Source organism: Schistocerca cancellata, chromosome 5, assembly GCF_023864275.1.
Source record: "Schistocerca cancellata isolate TAMUIC-IGC-003103 chromosome 5, iqSchCanc2.1, whole genome shotgun sequence".
Classification (NCBI taxonomy): Eukaryota; Metazoa; Arthropoda; class Insecta; order Orthoptera; family Acrididae; genus Schistocerca; species Schistocerca cancellata.
In genome coordinates, this window is record NC_064630.1 from 229,046,160 (window position 1) to 229,066,663 (window position 20,504).

At 40.0% G+C, this 20,504-nt stretch overlaps 1 protein-coding gene across 8 annotated transcripts in view; it reads left to right on the forward strand.

The window, feature by feature from the left end:
• Positions 1-20,504, forward strand: part of LOC126188844 (uncharacterized) — a 2,133,693-nt gene that overhangs the window by 2,079,417 nt on the left and 33,772 nt on the right. For 2 of the 8 annotated variants that reach the window (XM_049930471.1, XM_049930473.1), the window contains one exon: positions 11,931-12,035. The exons of the other annotated variants lie outside the window; for them this stretch is intronic. In XM_049930471.1, coding sequence (XP_049786428.1) covers positions 11,931-12,035 — 105 coding nt within the window. The remainder of the gene's footprint in view (positions 1-11,930; positions 12,036-20,504) is intronic. 8 annotated transcript variants of the gene reach the window in all.

The window sequence follows — 20,504 nt, forward strand, 5'->3', positions numbered from 1 at the left end:
ACAACAAAGAGAAGCCCAGTAGTTGAGCCAAATTTTAGGTCAAGCTGAAGAAAATGTTTGGTGATAATGAACAGCAAGTCTTCTTAGTGGACAAACAATTGAAGAACAAGGCCACTTGTCAGGGAAAACAACACAATCATACATACAGAACATTTTGGCGCCATGCAACATCTTTAATCAAAATAGGACAGAAGTTGACAAAATCACACATTTGATAAAAAGGGTCACAGGTGGTATATACCAGCTCTTCTGGTACGGGATATCATGATGATAGAGGAACTCATCAGAAGCCACTGAATCAAGGAAATGCAACAGAGGAGTTGAATGAAAGGTATGACCAGCTGCTGAAGTTATGGGAGACCACCATGAGCATGCCTCTCTCATATGCTAGCTATGAAAAGAATAGGTACAGCAGAATATGATGGCCAGAGATGTTGGACCATGCCTACAAGAGTTACCTGCCATGACTGTCCACGCATAAGTCGGGAGGTAATGGAGAATGTGAAAGAGGAAGTGTATCAATAATTAGCACCAATCTCCACCAAATGCATAAGAAAATGGATTGAGAAACTCAGACTTACGCTGCAGCTGTCAAATGAAAACCCATCTCTTGAACAGTGCATGTGTAGCTTCTCCACCAAGTACAATGCCCCACAGGAAAATAGATATTTGAAGGCCAGAGGACAACACATTGTTTCTGTCCTGCCAGCTTGTCTCTGTCCTGCGGTACAGTTGTCAAGGAGCTGTTCCCTGTCATCTTCATGATGAAGGAGGTATCAGAATTCATCATATCATGCAACACTCTGCCACTATGCCAATGTCCAGTGCCAATGGTCATGTGCCCATTTGAGTAATAGTTGTCAATATCATGGTGTTAACATTGGCATGTGCATGGGTTGTCAGCTGCAGAGGCCCTTCATTAGGGGTATTTTGTGCACTGTGTTTTCAGACACTCTTTTCTCTGCCCAGCATTAAAGTCTGATGTTAGTTTCACCACAGTTCATTGCCTGTCCTGTTTTACTAGCATGCCCAGCCTATGAAGTCTGGCATCTGTAATGAGGGGTGGCCACTGAAACCAACAATGTCAGGATGTGGTTTCACCTTGGTTTTGTCACATGTTGCAGACACTCACCACAGCACACCTTGAAGACCTGACAAGCCATACAATTTCCAACATACTTGTGTTGAGCTTCTGGGCCATTACAGTCTGCCCTTGGGAAACTCAGATAGACTGTGCACCTTTCCCACTCTGTACATGGATGGCACACTCACTGATACTACATGCACTGTGCGTGTGTTTGATCACCAGTCATTTCTCACCAGGTGACACTGATATTGCTGGGATGTGTTTATATCAACAATAATTCAGGGGTCAAATGTTCTGGCTGTTCAGTGTACTCAAATTAGCCAGTGCTCATATAGTGTCACTGGCTGAACAACAGATAATCTGGTAGGAAGGGGAGAAGATGCTGCAAAATCACATCACTCAACCTTGAGATTGTTTCTGGCCATCTCATGTGGTCATGGTGAACAAAGACAGCACATGATGTTCCTGTGTTGACTACCAACAACTGAACAAAATCATGAAGAAAGATGAAACTTCCTGGCAGATTAAAACTGTGTGCCGGACCGAGACTCGAACTTGGGACCTTTGCCTTTTGCAGGCAAGTGCTCTACCAACTGAGCTACCCAAGCACGACTCATGCCCCCTCCTCACAGCTTTACTTCTGCCAGTATCTCGTCTCCTACCTTCCAAACTTTACAGAAGCTCTTCTGCGAACCTTGCAGAACTAGCACTCCTGAAAGAAAGGATATTGCAGAGACATGGCTTTGCCACAGCCTGGGGGATGTTTCCAGAATTAGATTTTAACTCTGCAGCAAAGTGTGTGCTGTTATGAAACTTCCTGGCAGATTAAAACTGTGTGCCACACCGAGACTCAAACTCAGGACCTTCGCCTTTCGTGGGCAAGTGCTCTAAAGTGAAGAAAGATGTCTATCCATTGCCACACATTGCTAACATCATAGACTGCCTGAAAGGGGCAAAGTACATATTTCTCAACTGTGGATGTGGAGAGAGGATACTGGTAAACCAGGGTTTATGAGGCTGACTGGGAAGAGCTTGCCTTCATAACTCTTGACAGCCTCTGCGACTTTAAAGTTATTTCATTTAGACTGTGTAGTGCACCAGAATATGAAGCACAACCTGCTGCAAAATCTTAAATGTTTGACATCTCTGTGCCATATGGTTCACATTGTCATTTTTTGAAAATATTTGAACTACATCTCAGCCACCTGGCAACCATTGCAAAATGTATTCAGACTGTAGGCCTGTATCCCAGTCCAAGAATGTCCCCCTTCACCATCCAAGAAATAAAAATATTGGGCACTTAGTGTGAAGGTGTCATTCCCAACCCCCTCCCCCCCCCCAAAAAAAAAAATCATATATTTTCTGACTTCCCAGTACATGTGTGTTCTGAGAGTTTTGATTGGAAAGTGCACATGCTACCAGCGACTGGACTTTTGTACCATGGCATGTCCATTACAGTAACTATTGTTGCAAGATGAGAAATTTTCCTGGAATGAGGTGCAAGGAAACTCTCTACTTGTCATTAAGGAGGCAATAACTTTTTAGTCCTAGCATTGTAGTAAGAGATAGTTGAGGCAGAACTTTAAACTGACATTGTCAGTTATGATATAAGTGCAGTTCTAGTGAAAATTTAAGAAAGTGACTAAAAGGTGATAGTTTATGTTTGCAGAGTACTCTATAAGTCAGAGGTGAAATACTCTACACACAAGAAAGAGTGCCTTGCAGCTGTTTGGGGCATATACATGTTCTGGATTTATTTGTTTAGCCAATAATTCTTTGTTGTGATACACCACCGTTCTCTATGCAAAGATGCCAATTGCCTTTCAAGTAATACTGTAGTGGAACAAAGAAGTATGCATGAAATCTGTCATTGCCTCATTAAATGGCATTACTATTGAACAGAGGGAAGATCCAGCACTGCTGAAAACCATAGACATCTTGAAGGATCGGGAACTGACCAAAGGAGAGTTCTAATTAATAAATGGTGCATTGTATAAGGGGAACTGTGATCCAGTTGGATTGAAATGGTGCTAGTCATCCCAGCTCATCTACAGCCAGCTGTCTTCAAGTATTTCCATGACACTCCAACATCAGGGGACCTGGGATTCATGACAACTCCAGACACAGGGTGTATATGACCTGGGACAACTGGGAGATCCAGGAACAACCCGGGAATTTATTCATCTGGGAGAAAACCAGGAAAAACCCGGGCATTGTTTAGAATTCTGGGAATTTTTCATTGTCTTCGTATTCAGTTAAATTTTTGTGATTTTGACTGGTAAAAACCGATACTCTAACAAAGGATATTGCTTTATTACACTACTGCAGAATAATACTGCTGGTACAAAACATTAACGAGAGAAAAAAAAAAAAGAAAATAAAACTTGTTGCAAAGGAAATGCGCTGTATACAATGACAAAACAGTGCTCATACAAGTGTCTGCCAACAGAAAAGTGTGTCAAAGGCTTTAGGAAGTCAATGCAATGCTTCTTAACAACAAATTGTCTCTAATGTGCGTGATGTGACAACTGTTTGAATTAGATTCGTTTTAGCAGTTGTGGGTGGGCTCTTGGGCATGTGCAATTGAGTCCTGTATGAGTAGTACCTTCTGCTGCTTCTGGCTACAGCTGTGTGGCTGTATCCAGTATTGCCCCTGTTCGAAAATATTGTAGATCCGGGGCTGATGCTGAGACCAGTCTGAGTTGTAGTGGGGAGGTGGGGAGTCTGCAAGTGACCTGTGTTTGACGTTTAGTGATTTAGTTGTTTCCTCTTCATTTATTGCTCTCACATTAAATGAAAACAAAACGGATTTCTGTGGCCGGAAGCTATCAAATGAATTAAAATATGTACGTTTGCATAATTATGGAAGGCTAAAATATGTTATTAGTTTCAGGTTTTATTTCCACCTTTATGACAGTCAAGCGTTAATCACCTTGCAGAATAATGAAGCTATTTTTGTCGGTTTGCTAAAGAGATTTGGCTTTTATTAATCATTTCCACTGAGGCAGTCAATTTATTTGAAATGAAGTGTTTAATTTCACACTGTTTGCTAGTTTCAACTGTTTGCTGCATTTCAAGTGCATGTTTTCCATCTTCTACCTCGTATGGCATTATGCCATAATAAAGAACCAAACATGAGATAATACAATACTGGTACTCAAGAAAATTTACATCTGAATCTGGACATACAAATGTGCACTTTAAGTCACATTATGCATTTCAGAATGGTTAGCAAAATTCTGATGCTCTTGAAGTATCCTCTATCCTCTTTCTTGTTTCTTTTGTGACATAATGCAAGATATTTAAATGTTTAAACCGTACAAACATACAGGCTTCCTATGTCATAGTAGCTGCGCAAGCACAGTGAGGCCTGTTATCTGGCACTCTCTGGCAACTGTTGAAACAAACTAATTTCTAACAGGTCACGAGAAAATATTGCGAATGGTGGTTTGAAAAGCATTATTTTCAAAGTAAATTTCCTTTTATGCAAGATGAACTATGTGCAAGAATGTACGATGAATTTCTTAAATCATAAAGCATTTGACGCTCATTTAAAAATCAACTCTTTGAGGATGACCGTTTAGAAGAATTTTGAGCCCAGAAGATCAGAAATTTATGTTGTTATTAAAAATCTTACTGGCACTTTTGTGTGATGTATCTTAAAGTGTAACACATGTAAAAAAGATCAACATTATATGTGGGAGCTTAGCTCTTCTTCCAGCTTATCTATCTTAAAGACCAATGTTATATGTGAATGCTATGTATATTAATTTAAACCATTAACTTTTCTTATTTGTGTGTTCACGCTACTTAAGAGTGATCTTACTATTGACTAACTACATCACGTGTCCTATGCTGTCATCAGCTGGCGAGATCACATGACGTGAGCTGTGACTGGCTTACAAAAGTGCATCGCAATCTCGATTTCAATGCTTTGGAAAGTGACATGTGGTGTTTGGTGGAATTCAAATTTATACCTTCGTAATATGAAAATATGCAGCGTACATGTTGCTGCTCATCAAAAGTCTTTCAAAATGTGACATGTCCCCCCCCCCCCTCCCCCCATGAGATTTGTTTTCTAAAGTGCCGGGATATTCTACATCGGTATATAAAATCATAAACATTCAAAGGACTGATGAGTTTTACAGTGCCGGGGAAGAGTATACTGTCACTTAACAAGGAAAAAGTGTATTTTCACCTGGGAAGAAGTGTATTTTTAATCGGTAAAAATCCTGGAATTTTTTTCCTTCTCCACATACACACCCTGAGATAGAAACAGATGCAGGAATCACTGTCCATGTCTTGACAGGCCCGTTATGCTGTGAGACACTGTAAGGGATGCCAATAATAAAAGGACATGCTGCAGTTACCTCTGGGGCATCTGGTACCAGTCCCAACTGTAGCAGTGCCATTGTGCTGTATAGGAATTGATATCGATCTCTAATGGAGGTTCTCAAACTCAACAAACAGGAATTGATGGATAATAGTCTGCACTGACTACCTCACTTGCTATGCAGTCACCAAAAGTGCCAACTGCTGCAGCTCCATAAATTTTGGAGTTCCTTGTAGAAGACATCTTTTGGAAGTACAAATCACCCTGTGTGATGATGTCTCATCTGAAAAGATTTTCGAGTCGAGACTATGAGGTGCTTTCAAGTTCTAAGGCCTCCGATTTTTTTTCTAATTAACTACTCACAGGAAATCGATGAAACTGGCGTTACTTCTCGACGTAATCGCCCTGCAGACGTACACATTTTTCACAACGCTGATGCCATGATTCCATGGCAGCGGCGAAGGCTTCTTTAGGAGTTTGTTTTGACCACTAGAAAATTGCTGAGGCAATAGCAGCATGGCTGGTGAATGTGCGGCCACGAAGAGTGTCTTTCATTGTTGGTAAAAGCCAAAAGTCACTAGGAGCCAGGTCAGGTGAGTAGGGAGCATGAGGAATCACTTCAAAGTTGTTACCATGAAGAAACTGTTGCGTAACGTTAGCTCGATGTGTGGGTGCATTGTCTTGGTGAAACAGCACACACGCAGCCCTTCCCAGAAGTTTTTGTTGCAGTGCAGGAAGGAATTTGTTCTTCAAAACATTTTCGTAGGATGCACAAGACAAAAGTGCTGTAAGGCTAAGCATTGGTGACCGAGATAGAGCCCAGGAGGCTTGGTATGGATTTTTACACTTGTGTGGACAATGGGACTATGAAACAAGTTCTAAAGCATTGCTTTTGGTGGTATTATATTCTTTGTCACTACTTGAATGTCAGAGGGTCAACACTGTTTTTGTTTATTTATTTTTATTTATTTATTTGGTCCTGTTGATTACATATTTCACAACCAGCATAAAAGTAATATAGGACAAGTCAATTGATACGATTACAGTAGTACATGAACATTTATCCATTACATTGCACAGACATTTGTTTATTTAACAAGAACAATTACTTGCATGCAGTATTAAAGCTTGCATTATGCCACAAACAGTTTAAGTGGCTGTTTAAAATAGTAGAATAAGTGATAGTGCATATTTTTATGCTACTGGCATATATAAGCAGGTAAATTTGCTTCATGGTCATGGTTTGGATTGAATAGAAATTTTAACTGCATTCCTTAAGAAGAGGTTTTAGTGAATACTCAAGAGTGTGGGATACATGGGAGTTCACATTTTCTCCTAATAACATAGATAAATTTACATTTCATCACCACAATTTCAGTTAAACTACAAGTAACAGTATCACACTTTATCTTTAAGGGAATGCTTTTCTTAGGCAATTTCCCCATTCTTACACCCTATAACTCTAAGTATTCATTCATTTTATAGAAAGTTTGTTTAATGAGGAATAATTTTAGCTTCCTTTTGAAAACCTGTATATTATTTATTTCCTTTTTTATATTGATAGGGAGCTTATTGAAGACATTTATACCTAACTCAGGAACTCCCCTATGTACTTTAGTGAGAGTTGCAGAGCCTTGGTGAAAATTTTTCTCCTGTCTTGTGTCATGGTTGTGGATGTCACAATTTTTCTGAAACAATTCCCTGTTGTTGGCTACAAATAACATCAGAGAGTACGGTATAAATATACTGACCTGTGATGGTAAGTATCCTGAGAGATTTGAAGAGTCCTCTGAAAGATGCCCCATTAGGGACCTCACATATTAGCCTCACTGCTCGTTTTTGTATTCTGAATACTTTTTCAACACCTGCAGCATTTCCCCAGAAGTTTATGCCATAGGAGAGAATAGAATGGAAATATGCAAAATATGACAGCAACATTATTTCTCTGTCCACTAACTGATGGAGAGCTCTTAGTGCAAAGCACGATGAGCTAAGTTTCTTGACCAGCTGATCAATTTGTTCTCTCCAGCTTAGGTGACTGTCTATCTTAATACATAGGAATTTTGTACGTGTGGTTTCATTAATTTTGTGATTGTTAACATGTATTTCAGGAATTTTTTTTAAATTTTTTGTCAGAAACTGTATCATATTGGTTTTTGAAAGATTTAAGGTTAGGCTATTCACAGTGAACCATTTCTGTACTTGAGTAGAGACTGTCATGGCTGTATCCTGCATTGTGGAATTGGGTCCTTCTATGAGGCTAGTTGTATTGTCAGCAAACATTACTATTTTTGCTCTGTTATTAATTGTGATTGATAGATCATTAATGTAGACCAGGGAAATTAGTGGCCCAGGACTCAAGCCCTGCAGGACCCCATACTTTATATATTTCCCCAGTCTGGTTTTAATGCTGTATCTGTCCCCCTTAAGACAACCCTTTGCTTCCTGTTCTGTAAGTATGATTCTATCCAAGTCAAAGATTTCTCTTTAATGCTATAATGTGGAAGCTTTTTTAAGAGTGTGTTGTGATCTACACAATCAAATGCCTTGGCAATGTCACAGAATATCCCCATTGGATACCTTTTGTAATTTAATTCACCAAAAATTTCATCTGTTAGGTTAAATATAGCTCTGTCTGTGGAGGAGCCCTTACGAAAGCCGAACTGTGTATGAGCCAGTAAGCCATTTTGTGTAGTGTGACTATAAATCCTATCAGACACTTTTCTCTCAAATACCTTTGAGAACAATGGCAGCAGAGAGATGGGCCGATAGTTGGTTATTTCATCCCTTGCCCCATTTTTGTGGATTGGCATAACTATTGCAGGTTTTAATCTATCTGGGAACACACCAGTTTCCGTAGATTGGTTGCACAAATAGCACAATATATAACTGATTAAGTCTGCACATTATTTTAAAATCCTACTTGATATGCCATCGTATCCACAGGAATCTGAATTTTTGAGTAATTTTATGTTTCTTTTTTTTAAATTTCTTTAGGGGTTGTACCTCTGAAACGAAGTGCTACTTTAGATGTTATTTGAATGTGGTTAAGTAGTTCAATAGCTTCTGTATGAAATTGTTTATTATGGTTCACTGTTTTTTCAGCTATAGTGAGAAAAAATTTTTTGAACTCTGAGGCTGCAACTTTGTGTTTATTATTGTCAGGTTTTATGTCCCTATTTGTCTCACTTTTCATGATGTGCCATATGGTTTTTATTTTATTTTTTGAGTTGCTATTTTTTTTTCTTAGTGCAACTGTTTGGCCCTCTTGATTAGACTTGTTAGAATTTTATAGTATTTCTTCTAATGTAACTTTACTGCTGGGTCTGTACTAGTCCTCTGTTGTACATACAGATATCTCTTTTTGTTACATGATATTTTTATGCCAGTAGTTAGCCACTCTTTCCTTTTACTACAGGCTGGTATGATTTTAATCTGTCTTTGGGGGAAAGAAGCTTCAAAATGTTTAAGGAATAAGTTGAGGGAAGAGTTGAACTTCTCATTCACTGTGTCAGCCTGGTATACTTCCTCCCATTGTTCATGGCATAAACTATGTCTGAACAAGCAAGTAGATTTGGAATTTATTGTTCTAACATATTTGACTTGCTTACAATGGCCACGTGCTGTTTTTCTGCTGGCAATCTTTAGGGTTGTCATTTGACCATCGTGATCAGACAGACCATTTGTTACAGCCCATGTCATCACTTCATTGTAATTTGTGGGATCTAGGAGCATATTATCAATCAGGGTCTTGCTGTGCCCATGTACTCTTGTTGGGAATGAGATCAAGTGGAGCAGATTGAAGGTTAACAGTAATGATTCTAATAGTTTCTGGTTGTTATTTTTTGTGAGTAAATTTATGTTAAAGTCACCACATGTGATGACATTACTATTGTTTCTATAATGTTTAATAAGAACTGTTTCTTGCTGAGAGAGAAATTTTTGAATGTTTCCGTAGGTGCCCTGTAAACTGTTATTATGATCAGGAACTGTGTTTTGAGCTCTAATTTGACTGCACAACATTCAAAGTGCTGTTCAATACAGTATTTAGATACATCTATAACTTGTGACTTAATAGTATTGTGTGTGTAAATTGCCACTCTGCCTTGTCTTAAGTTGTTCTGACAGTAGGAAGAACCAATTTTATAACTATTTAAATGTAGCTGATTAATTTCTGTGCTTCCAAGTGATGTTCAGTTAAGCAGAGCACATCAGGAATAATTCCATCTGTGTCAGCTGTTTCTTGCAGAGAAAGCAGCAGCTGTTCTTTTTTAATCAAAAGACTTCTTATATTCTGATGAAATATTTTTAAACAATATAGCGTATCAATTGTATTTTTAACTGGTTCCTTAATGTTAGCTTTCACACAAGTTAAATTATCAAAATGTACAACATTTACACTGTGCTCTCTTCTGTTCTGCTTAAAAAGGTCTTATTGGAGTGTTGACTATTACTGGAATGTGTTGCTGTGTGAAAAAATCACTATTTTTTTCCTGTGGTTGGCGATGAAACACATTTTGTCATTACTGTTGAATTTGTAGTAAAACTATTGCCTGTGCTTCTTTCAATTAGTTTTTGTGCTAAAAACCTTTTCCCAAGACTGTTCAAATGAAGCCCATGTGAGGTATGGAATCTTCGACCAACACCACTTACATCTAGAACATTTACATTTTTAAACCGTTTACATATATTTGGAAGCTGTTCATTTGCAAGTTTGATCTCTCTGTTCACACAAGACAACTGATGTAAGTTGTACCTCTGTGGAATGTTTACATATATTACATTTGTGTGTCCTAGGACACCTCTTTAGTTCTTGGCAGGCTACTGATGTTTCATTACGGTACATGTCATTAGAGCCACCAAGTAGTACAATGAAATCCTTGGATGACAACTTGCTAATTTCTTCTGAATGTATATACATACATATTTGAGAGAGAGATGCTCCAGGCTTGATGAATGCCGTTGGCTTCACAGTTTCAGCAACTTCATTTATACGAGAAGCAATCTCTCGACTGTGACTATAGGCAAGAATGATAAGCTTCCTTGGAATACTATAAAGCGATTCATGTTGACAGATGGTTTTCAGAACAGGAACAGCATCATCGCACAGAATTTGATGTCCTTGTTGAAGTTCAGAAGCTGTAGTGCTTTCAGGAAGAGTTACTGCAGCATTCGATGATTAAGAGTGTTCTGTTTGAGCTTCAAGAGTCTCATTGTTGCTGTCTACATCAAGCACTTCAAATCTGTTTGTTAGCGGGATATTTGCAGCCCCGTTTAGTATATCGGTAGGCCTACACATATTATACTTCCATGTTTTTCTAAACTTCTCATTTCCTTTCAATGTGCAGTCCACTTCTGCTCATCAAAAGTGAAATTTTGTTTCACATTTTACACATGCTACACCAATTTTTGCGGTTTTCCTAGATTTTTTGCAGTTGGTATCATATTTGTTACTGCTGGTTCTAGTATCATTATCAATTACAAGATCACTGTTTATTTTATACTCACGTTGACTGTTATTGGTATATTTGTATTTCAAGGAATGTACCTCTTCTAACAGCATAGCAATAATTTCGACTTTGCAGTCGCTCTTCTGTAGTGCTTTGTCTAGGGCATATTCATTACACCTTTTGCAACACTATAGTTTTCGTCTTGAACCTGCCTTTACACATGTGAAATGGTATACAGTTTTACAGTTTATGCACATTATGCCCTTCATGGCACGCAATTTGCAGTAGCAAAGTCTTTGTATTGGCTCTCACAATTTGTAAGATGTGGTACTAGCTTCATGTGTGATTTCAGTTACGCAATTTTGGGCCACACCATGTCTTCCTTCTGAAACTTTTTCAATAACAAAACCTGCAATACACATATTATCATGATATACATCAATTTTTTCACATGTTAAACACTTTTTAACATTTATGTCGAGTTTATTCTGGTAATGAACACAACCAAAATTTACGCTCGGCACCATCAATTCAGTGGAACATGTCTGTTGTACAGGGAGACAATATGCCAAGGGCTGAAAAAGACATTTTTGCCTGCAACTGTACTCCTATTGGAGCTAGGAGGATATAAATCCCACAACGCTGATACTCAAAGGCTACATTTGGTTGAAATTGATCCATGGGTTTGGAATTAGATCTCACACACACACACACACACACACACACACACACACACACACACACACACACACACATGCACACGAAAGTTTACATTAACAGATTTGATATTTATCTGGAAGGTTGTTGAAATATCTTACGATTGTAATTTCTGTACATTCAGGAATACTTGATAATTGTGTAAATACTGGCATCCAGCAATATTCAGTGTTTGTATAAATAGCTGCATTCTCCATCCAAGAGGTCAGTTCTGTGCTGGTTGTACATTGGAGCCAGTACTAAATGTGCTTTTTCTTGCAAGTGTTATGCTTCATTTATGAACCTGCCTTCAGATTTGGACTTCATTGTGGTTCTGATATATAAAAAGGTACATTTGTTTTAGGTTGTTGAAGGTGTAATTTATTACATCCGGCTAGAAGTTTGTAGCACCAACTCCAACAGTGGAGAAGATGATGCCAGTTCTGATTGCATTATAACAGGAGAATCGGTAAGTCTTATATCATAGATACATGAAACAAAAACAGTTCATATTTAATGAATCTCCATTTCCCTTCATAATACCTGTGTTCACTGACACCTGTGTTTGAAATTGTATCTCTTTAATCTCATTTTTTCCCACTGTGAATAGTTTGTATGACATTTAAGTTTCATATAGTAAAGAATGTAACTAGCTGAGGCTTGCCTCTCATGCCTTGTATTCTCCCATTTGTAATGTTCTCTGTAGTCCAGTGCATTCAAATCTCATACCAAACCTGGCCTTGCTATATGTCTTGTTACCATCACTGTACTGTGGGTTCATATATATGAATTTAATGGAGTTGACTCTAACCTGGCTTCTCTTTTGTGTTTACTTTTCTCCACTCCATCCCTAATTTGCTACCCCACTCATCTCCAACTTACTGAGCAAAATGACAATAGGGATGATTGTCTTGCCTTATAAGGCAAACACACGAGAACTTCATGACAAACAGGACACAGCACATTACCCTGGATTGAGAATAATCTACTGACACCAAAGGAGGTTTGGTTTGACTCAGAGGAGTGTAGTAAGATCATTGATGTTCAAGTTATACATAATGCTTTGATTGATAGTATTAGTTGCAATCTCAGGGTTTTCTCAAATGATGGACTTGTATATGAGCAAATGCAATCCAGTACATATTGCGGTAGTACTTGTTTAGGTGTGGACAAAATATGAGCCTTGTGCAAAGGCTGACAAGTAGCTCTTAATGTAGGGAAATGCTAAATTTTTCACTTCATGAAACATAAGTGTGATATCCTTTAACTACAGGATTAATTAGTTACAGCTAGTCAGTCATGTCATGCAAATATTTGTGAGTAACCATGTATAGAGATGGTAAGTGGAACAACCATATAGCCTCAGTAATAGGTGAAACAAATGACAGACTACAAATCATTGATAGGATGCTGGGTATAGTTTGTCTTCAAATATCTGCACACAAAACATATAAATAGCCCATTCTTGCAGACTGCTCAAGAGGGTGGGACCTGTGTCACTGCAGAAACATAGAGTGTATACAAAGAAGAGTAGTATGAATTGTCATATAGTCTTGTTTGATTTGTGAAAGAGTACAACTGAGATAGAGTAAAATCTCAGGTGGGAGACACTGAAAGAAAGATATATATATCACAAGAACTGGCTTAGAAAAATTCGTGAACCATATTTCAGGAGATACAGTATGGACATTCTTTGGACCTCTACATATCTATCCCATACTGATTGAGCATATTAAATATAAGCAAATAATAACTTATGCACAGGTGAACAAGCACTCATACTTTCTACACTCCATCCATGAATGGAACAGGAAGAAATCTTAATATGAATGAAAAGAATCCTCCGTCATACACTTGAGTGATACACAGTGTATATGTAAAATATGAGAAATGCTGTTTCTCACCTACAGCGGACCAATATGTAGTGCACAGAGACACATAACAGGAAATAACAGCATTCACACTAGCTTTCAAGTTCTTGATTTTTTCTTGCAAAAGTGTACACACACACACAAAAGGGCGCATGCACACACACTCCTGTGGACACTGTGAAAGATATACCCACTATTCACAAAGAAATAAAAGCAATGGAAAGCAATGGCCTCACAAAGATAATTGTCAACCTCACTTTTATCAACTAAGAGCAAGAACAAGCTGCTAAAAGAAAGTCATGAAGACTGAACATTTGGATCATTTTAAAAAGAATGCAGTCAACCTTGTAAACCTTTTTTTTTTTTTTACTGTGGATAACACCTCATGTAAGAAACAAACCCATTTGCAGTCAGTGGCAGCTATTAATTTTGCAACAAAAAGTCAATTTGGACTCATCTGTAAGAAAGATGATAGGAAGTTTCATCTGGAATACAAAAAGAGTTCTTCTTGATAATTATGTTACTAAGGGCAAATCAATAACTGGCACATACAACACAAATGTTCTATAAAAAGGTGATGAAGGAAAAAAACAAAGTAACCCCATTTCAGGAGAATGCATCTGCATATAAGGTGTCCTTTGGCAATAGGAAAGCCTAGGGATTTGGAGCTCAAATTTATCCACCCTATTTACAAGATTTGGCTCTGCTTTCTACCTACCACTAGCCCCCCCCCCTCCCCCACCACCCCACTCCGCCCACTCACCACACGTACATTACCTGTTGTTGGTAAACATTTATAGATCAATGTAGAAGAAGAGAAGTTATGAAAGTAAAGACTCATACTATGACTTGCAGATGAAGATATCTGACTGCCTGGTACACAGCCAGAAGCTCACAGTCATATATACTCCATTTTGTTTGTGGGAGTAATATGCCAGTGGGTTGCCAGGCTTTGTTAGAGTGCCACACCAATGGGTATCTGGATCATATCCATGACAGTAGCTAGTGGTGCACCAAGTTCGACAGTAGCTAGTGGTGCACCAAGTTTTGGGGATGCTTAAAATGCTGCACTCAGCCATGCTCTACTTCGCATCCTCAAATGCGGAGAACATATATTCTGTCCAGTGCACAAGAGACTTCCTGTTTTAACATTATGACCTGACAATATCGCTGTTGAAGGTTCCTGTATCTCTGTTGCATGGGGAAGGTGTCATCTGTAGAAATTAAGTACACCCAAGAAACGTCATAATTCCTTGACTGTAGGTAGCCTGAGTGGTTGTAGTATTGCTTCTACCTTCTCAGTTAGAGGAAGGAAGCCCACAGCTGAGATTTTATGACCAAGAAACGTCACTTCTGGTGGCCCAAAAACACATTTGGCTATCTTCAGTATGACTCCATATTGTTCTAGTTATCTGAAGACCTCAAGCAGGTGCTGATGATGTTGTTCCAGATTGGTGGAGAACAACAGGGCATCATCAAGGTAAACAAAGCAGAATGGTAATCTTTGAAGAACAGAATCTATAAATCTCTACCACATTTGAGCTGCACTCCATAAGCTGAAGGTCATAATCATGCTCTCATATAAACCAAAAGGTGAGATTATGGTGGTCTTTGGTATGTCTCCTGCAGCTTCAGGTATCAGGGTGTTAGCTTTTGCTCAGTCCAATGCGGTGAAAATGGTGGCACCATGTAGCATGTAAAAAGACCCTTAACAGCAGTATAGGGTATCTGTCAGAAACTGTTTGAAAGTTAAGCCACAATAATCACTGCATGGGTGCCAGGTTCCACCTTTCTTTGGCACTAAGTATAATGCCGATGACCACAAACCTTTAGATGGTCACATTAAGCCTTCCTGTAACATGAAATCAAATCTGGCCTTTGCAGTTGCTAAACAGTCCGGAGCCAAACACTTAGCAAACATCTAGACATACACACCATTGAGAGTCCATCCATTGATTTAATATGGTGCAATGTAGCATGGGGTATTCACCTTGGGGCACTGGGTGGCCTGGTCAAAGTCAGGTAGTCCCTCAGTAATGCAGCATACTCACCACTGGACATGAGCTTGGCATTGTGGACTGCTATGCAGCAGTGGAAGGTGGTGACAATAGGGCTGGTGACGTTGTCCACCAAGCAGGCATTCAACACATTTGCTAGTAGCTGGTAGTGCACCAAGTCTGCTCTGCCTCTGTGATATGGTGTTACAGTCCAATGTTAAGGTACAACTGTTGAGTGGCATACATTGCAATTGATCAGTTGTTAGTAGCTGTTAGGCAAAAAGCAATTGGTGCCTGGCAATGATGCAGAGGCATACAAGGCAATATACTCAGGTCTGAGCCAGTGTCTACCAGGAATTTGATGCTGGACCCTCAATCGATTAAAAACAGGCACTTGGAGGATGTTCAGCAGTAAGTTGCACCTACTGCCAACTGTAAGTGACATTTGGTAACAAACAAGATGGTGAACACTTCTTTGCCTGATCACCAAACCAACAATCTTACCGACATCTATGTGTTGCTCAATTGAGCTGTATGTCTGTCTGTGAGGCAATGATTGCCTTGATCTGCAGTGGCAAATGGCTATCCCATAATGTTCATAGCAAGGTATCCGATACTGTGCCCATGTCAACTTTACTGTGCAGATGACTCAGTTACTGCAATGGCTTGATATTGCTGATCTCTTCCTGTGGTAGCACTTGCCGAATGTGATTTTGTGATCTTCCTGGGAGGCAGCCGCATGTTGTATCAAAAATTCTGTCTTGATGATTAATGGAAAATCTCATATAAATATGTGAAACAAATACTAACAAAGAGATAGAGGGGCTGGCCAGTACTTACCTCAGCTCAGTACAGCCGGTAGATACACATAAAACAGAACTGAAAATTTACATTCCTAGCTTTCGGAACAAATGTTCCTTCATCAGGGAGGAGAGAGGGGAAAGAAAGGGAAGAAGGGAAAGGAGATTCAGTTACTCACAACCCAGGCTATGAAGCAACAGGGAAAGGAAAATAGGGAGGGTAGCAAGGATGGAGGCATGGTTGTCAGAGGGAAGCCAAAGATATTCTACTGTAAGTACTGTGCCAGCTTCAAACCAAAGAGGATGCATACGGAAGTAAAGAGGTATATAGTATAAAGATAAACACAACTATGCAGGATGAAAAGATGCATGAATGGCTAAAGAGGAAAGGGAAAGAGGAGAAGACTGAAGAGTAAATGGGAGTGAGGTTGTTTAACGTAGGTTCAGTCCAGGGGGATGGCGGGATGAAAGGATGTGTTGGAGTGCAAGTTCCCATCTCCGCATTTCAGAGGGACTGGTGTTGGGTGGGAGAAGCCAAATGGCACATACGGTGTAGCAGGTTCCTAGGTCCCTAGAATTATGCTGGAGGGCATGCTCCGCTACTGGGTATTGGGCATCTCCTAGGCGGACAGTTCGTCTGTGTCCGTTCATGCGCTCAGCCAGTTTAGTTGTTGTCATGTCGATGTAAAAGGCTGTGCAGTGCAGGCATGTCAGTTGATAAATGACATGTGTAGTTTCACACGTGGCCCTGCCTTGAATTGTGTATGTTTTACCAGTAGCGGGACTGAAGTAGGTGGTGGTGGGGGGATGCATGGGGCAGGTTTTGCAGCAGGGTCGGTTACAGGGTTAGGAACCGCTGGGTAGAGAAGGTAGTCTGGGAATATTGTAGGGTTTAACAAGGATGTTACGGAGGTTAGGGGGTCGACGAAAGGCAACTCTGGGTGGTGTGGGGAGAATTTTGTCAAGGGATGATCTCATTTCAGGGGTTGACTTGAGAAAGTCATATCCCTGGCAGAGTAATTTGTTGATGTTTTCGAGGCCAGGATAATATTGGGTGACAAGGGGGATGCTTCTGTGTGGTCTGGGGGTAGGAACATTGTTGTTGGACGGGGAGGAATGTATTGCTCGGGAGATCTGTTTGTGGACAAGGTCTGCAGGATAGTTGCGGGAGAGGAAAGCACTGGTCAGGTTATTGGTGTAATTGTTGAGGGATTCATCACTGGAGCAGATGCGTTCAGCTCCTTAATGGCACGGGATTCAGCTGAGGTGATGTTGGGGGTTGTCGGGTTCAGCTCCTTAATGGCACGGGATAGCTGCCATCCATTCCACATCAAACGCTCCCTTCCCTACAGCCTAGGTATTCGTGGCAAACGCATCTGCTCCAGTGATGAATCCCTCAACAATTACACCAATAACCTGACCAGTGCTTTCCTCTCCCGCAACTATCCTGCAGACCTTGTCCACAAACAGATCTCCCGAGCAATACATTCCTCCCCGTCCAACAACAATGTTCCTACCCCCAGACCACACAGAAGCATCCCCCTTGTCACCCAATACTATCCTGGCCTCGGAAACATCAACAAATTACTCCGCCAGGGATATGACTTTCTCAAGTCAACCCCTGAAATGAGATCATCCCTTGACAAAATTCTCCCCACACCACCCAGAGTTGCCGTTCGTCGCCCCCCTAACCTCCGTAACATCCTTGTTAAACCCTACAATATTCCCAGACTACTTTCTCTACCCAGCGGTTCCTAACCCTGTAACCGACCCCGCTGCAAAACCTGCCCCATGCATCACCCCACAACCACCTACTCCAGCCGCGCTACTGGTAAAACATACACAATTCAAGGCAGGGCCACGTGTGAAACTACACATGTCATTTATCAACTGACATGCCTGCACTGCACAGCCTTTTACATCGGCATGACAACAACTAAACTGGCTGAGCGCATGAACGGACACAGACGAACTGTCCGCCTAGGAGATGCCCAATACCCAGTAGCGGAGCATGCCCTCCAGCATAATTCTAGGGACCTAGGAACCTGCTACACCGTATGTGCCATTTGGCTTCTCCCACCCAACACCAGTCCCTCTGAAATGCGGAGATGGGAACTTGCACTCCAACACATCCTTTCATCCCGCCATCCCCCTGGACTGAACCTACGTTAAACAACCTCACTCCCATTTACTCTTCAGTCTTCTCCTCTTTCCCTTTCCTCTTTAGCCATTCACGCATCTTTTCATCCTACATAGTTGTGTTTATCTTTATACGATATACCTCTTTACTTCTGTATGCATCCTCTTTGGTTTGAAGCTGGCGCAGTACTTACAGTAGAATATCTTTGGCTTCCCTCTGACAACCATGCCTCCATCCTTGCTACCCTCCCTATTTTCCTTTCCCTGTTGCTTCATAGCCTGGGTTGTGAGTAACTGAATCTCCTTTCCCTTCTTCCCTTTCTTTCCCCTCTCTCCTCCCTGATGAAGGAACATTTGTTCCGAAAGCTAGGAATGTAAATTTTCAGTTCTGTTTTATGTGTATCTATCGGCTGTACTGAGCTGAGGTAAGTACTGGCCAACCCCTCTATCTCTTTGTTAGTATTTGTTTCAATTCTGTCTTGAGCTTAGTGTATGAGGTTGTTTCAGGTGATGTGGTAATGATATCTTGTACCTCGACTGCAAATCTGTGGTCCAATGGACTTAAGACCAGGGCAAACTTCGTCACATTAGCCATTTTTCTCATGCAGCACAAATATTCTTCTGCTTGTGCAAACCAAAGAACAGGATTGTGTGGCCAGAATGGTGGCAAATGCTTAGTGCTAATCCTGAAAGAGTGCATTCTTTGACTATTGCATGGTTCACTGTGTTTCTGACACATTAATTTTCCTTCCGGGCACCTTGGGATCACCATTTGTCAGTGCTTACAGGGGAAATGCTGCCCAACAGTTGTCAGATGTGTTCTGTTTATAGGATGAAAACCACAGGAATGGAAAAACGGGTTTTATTAATTCCATCATGTTAGGCTACTCTCCAATTGTAACTCAAGAATAACTCAATTGAAGTATAGGCCCCTTTCAGGATCACAGTTTTTAATCAGAAAGTGTGCTGAAAAACTTCACAGGATGGTATCAGAGTGTAGTTGAAACAGAAAATAAATTTAAATCTAAGCATAAACACGTGCATGGAGAAACGAATTGCACATGCAACTCAGCTCTCCTGTTGCCCAGTGCAGAACTACTTGATAGCGATTCTCTTGCTGTGCAAACACGACACTCTACCATCACAGCAAAACACAGGACTTCATGCAAGCACATGGAAGCTGACACATAGGGTGCAACAGCTACGTTCAGATCAGGACAAGTAACTTTTTTAGAAGACTTTCATCAATAACAAAGTCTGACATATTACTATTCTTCTCTCATGGTCAACAGAAGTCATTAAACATAAATGGGAAAAGCAAAGATATCTGATACACATGGCAAATGTTTTCATTGAGCTCTGTGTTTCCATTGTAACAATTACATCTGCATTCTTCAATTACTTTTCAATTTTCATGTCAATAACCAAACAATGGAAAATCCAGCATGGAGTGTACAATATTATGAAAAGAAAAGTTGAAACTCTAGGATAAATTGTAATAATTATTGAAATGTAACTAAAATGCATGTAAGAATGAACTGAACTGATAAAGCCACATAAAGTTACATTACAGTGAAAAAAATCTCTTCACTTCCACTAATGAAATGCAAATTAAGAAAGAATATTTAAACTAGTAAGACTGCTGAATTAGAAGTACTTTTGCTTGATCAGCTAAAGGATATTTCAGTTTTAAGTGTGAGTGAACACTGGTTGAAGGAAAACCAAGGTAGTACCACAGGTGCACTTGAGCAGAGCATTAAAAGACAAATGGCCACAATACAGCAAGAGGCACTATAAAGTGATTTTGCAGCATGACAAGGCTCAACCCCACGTTGAAAAAGAGCTCAAAATGTACTTGGAAACATTAAAATGGGAAGTCCTACCCCACCTGCCATATTCTCCAGACATTGCTGCCTCTGACTATCATCTGTTTAGATCAGTGGAGCATGGCCTGGCTGACCAACACTTTTGATCTCATGAAGAAGTCACAAATTGGTTAGATTCATGAATCACTTCAAAAGATGAACAATTTTTTTGATGTGGGGTTCATACACTGCCCAAAAGATGGGAGAAAACTTTAAATACTAATTTTTTTATAATTCAGTTATACAAGCACATTGAATGGGATAAA